This window comes from Cariama cristata, unplaced genomic scaffold, assembly GCF_000690535.1.
Source record: "Cariama cristata isolate BGI_N322 unplaced genomic scaffold, ASM69053v1 scaffold11214, whole genome shotgun sequence".
In the NCBI taxonomy this organism is placed as follows: Eukaryota; Metazoa; Chordata; class Aves; order Cariamiformes; family Cariamidae; genus Cariama; species Cariama cristata.
The window spans coordinates 80,829-83,477 of record NW_009612404.1 but is presented as its reverse complement, the minus strand read 5'-3'; the positions used below and the strand labels follow the sequence as shown (position 1 = coordinate 83,477).

The 2,649-nt window shown below is 47.3% G+C and overlaps 1 protein-coding gene across 1 annotated transcript in view; it reads right to left on the bottom strand.

Moving 5' to 3' along the window:
• Positions 1 to 149: 149 nt before the first annotated feature.
• The window catches only part of FGGY (FGGY carbohydrate kinase domain containing), a gene marked incomplete at its 3' end in the record, with an annotated part of 75,834 nt that continues 73,334 nt past the window's right edge, over positions 150 to 2,649 (bottom strand). Inside the window, exon 10 of the mRNA XM_009698620.1 lies at positions 150 to 211. Coding sequence (XP_009696922.1) covers positions 150 to 211 — 62 coding nt within the window. The remainder of the gene's footprint in view (positions 212 to 2,649) is intronic.

Below are 2,649 nucleotides of genomic sequence, written 5' to 3'. Positions count from 1 at the left end.
TTCGCCCGGGTCCAAGAGCTGGGCGCCCGCATGAGCCTTGGAAAACGTGGGCGAGGAGCACGACTGCACCCAAGCCGGGCTACTGGAGGCAGACCTTAACTTCATTTTCCGTCAGTTCCCGCAGAGGAACACCCACACGCCTGCCTTACCTTTTATGCCCTGGGGTAGGCTGCACGACTCGCCCAATTTTCCCCATTTTCGCCATGGCCTCCTAGTAAAAAAGACAAACACAAGCTGGAAAAGCCTGTTTTGATTTAAAATTACTTTTTGACAAGAACAAGATGTTTCAAAACCAATCGGAACATTACTGATGTCTTTTGTTTCGGCTGAACGGGCCAGATGGCATAAAATATGTTCAATCCCATTATATAGTAGTCAGGAGAACAAAGTACTGCAGACCCCTCGGTAAACCAAAATCTGTTCCTCTTTCTTACTGGGAGTCCGAGGCAGAACAGACTTATCTTTTATTATTTACACTAACCAAAGGAAATGTTAAACACTGCACCCCCCGAGGGGGGACTTCTCAAATAAAACGATACCGTACATGATCATCATATTCTTAGAGCACCCATTTCCTGCAGGAAGGGAGGACTCGAGCGTGCTCCAGAAGCTAAAGGTAACTGGCCAAGTTCTGTTACGGAGCCCACAGCTGCCCTCACGTCCCAGTATAAAGGTGTAAGAGACGGGCTTTGATCCTACCCCGCTTTCGGCCAAAACAAAGTCAGACGGAGGGACCTCGCGGCATCCCCTGCAGAAGGCGTCTCTGGGACAGAGCCACATGTGGAAGGGACAGGACCAAGTAATTTGGTTCCTTTCCTGATCTCTGTGAGATTCTGATTTTCTGTGGATTCTCCTGAGCAATCCCGCTGGAATGAGACACTGATCACTGAGGTTAAGAGAGGATCAAGCTCTCGGGCAAGGGTGGAGGCAGCAGGCACAGGCTATTTTCAGCGGAAGTTATTTCACAAGGAGCGTTAAAGCAATAGCTTTCAGATGGAACAGTGTTAAAACACAAAAGATCAGGATTCAAGAATCAGTGTCTGACTAAATACGTACCAGTGTTCATCGTTTCTAAGCAGGGCCCCAAAGCTGTTTTACTGTTAGTGCCTGAAGCACAGCACTGGGAGAGTATCAGAATGACCCCTGGAGAAGAGTCAGCCTCTGTTGCTGCTGGAAGCCATCTAGGCAACTACTATGGCTAGATTTTAAAAGGGTTGGATGACTTCATAGGCTGTAATATCTGCTGTAGTAAAATTTTTGCTTTCCATTAATCCAGCATTTTACAGTTGAGGATCTCTGAGAACTTTACAACGTAGATGAGCAATGTAAGCACAGTTTCACCAGCCCAGAACAGGCAGGGAGGCTCTGAGGATACGCAAGATGACCGGCAGACCTTCCATCTTCTGGTTTCCCATTTCCCCTGTGCTAAAGAAATGTGATCATGACCTAAACACCAGGATGTAAATGGGTTGCCCAAAAGGCAGCAGGTACTCTTTCTCCCAGGCACAGCAGCATTTGCCCAGCTAGGCACAAAGTGCCTGGGATGCCAACCGTGTGCCGCAGCAGCAGGCAGCCCCCAGCTCTGTCTGCCTGGCTGAACCCGCAGTATTACCTGGCATGTTCTGGGCATGTTTGCTTCATCCTTCAGCGTCAACATGTCCTTTGATATTTCCAGTCCAAATCTGCTACTAGAATGTGAAACACCTACTTTCTATATTTGTCAACTTCAGGGGGTTAATACTGGATGAAATTGTGGCTCTACTAAAGAAAAAAAATCACTGCTAGTGATGGTGCGGTCAGGATTTTACCCTGCTAGGGTTTCTGATAAAACAGCAGAGGGTATTTCTGTGCACTCTTATGCCCATACTCTTTCATACGTGCAGAAGTTGATTGTACTTTGATTCCCCAAGAAACACCCTTGAAATAACACTTCCAGCGAGATAGGGTGTTCTTTTCTCTGGGACATGTGAGCCTGCTGGCACAGAGTCTCTGCACACCAGCCGGATTAAAATACTGGCATGGAAAGGTTGATAACTTTCCCAGTAAGAGAAACGGGCATTTTATTCCCTGTTCTTTAACAGGTGATACTAGCTCAAGCATTGTTCCTGTTTACAATAGTCTATCTTTTACAGCTCCCTTACATGGCCAGCTGGATTTAGAGGCTACCCAAAAGAACTCCTTCAAAGTAAAAGACAATTCCCTCTGTTAAAATCCATACTGCTTTTCCAGGTATCGTCGTGTCTTACAGAAAATGTAAGGCAAAGGCAAAGCCCCTTGAAGCGCTCTCACTAATGGCAAGAGTCACCTTGCCTTCTGCTCCCTGCTTTACACCTCCGTTTGAACTGCCCTGGAGATACTACACGAAAATAAAACCAAGACATCTAAAGGGTCTAAACGTCTCAGACCAATCCACCTTTTTCCACAGATGCAAAAAAAAAAAATGAAAGGGAAGGCCGAACTTTGCCATTCACCCCCTCCATGCACACGTGGGGCCTGCCTGCTGCTGCCCCGTTCTGGGCACAAGAGGACGGGACACAAACAGCGCCGTTCCCGGGACATGTTCTGCTTCTGCCATAAGCACTCCAGACGCTCATGTTCTGCTTTACTCTGGGGCCTCTTATGACTTCCAGTGCTGAAAAACGCATTCCT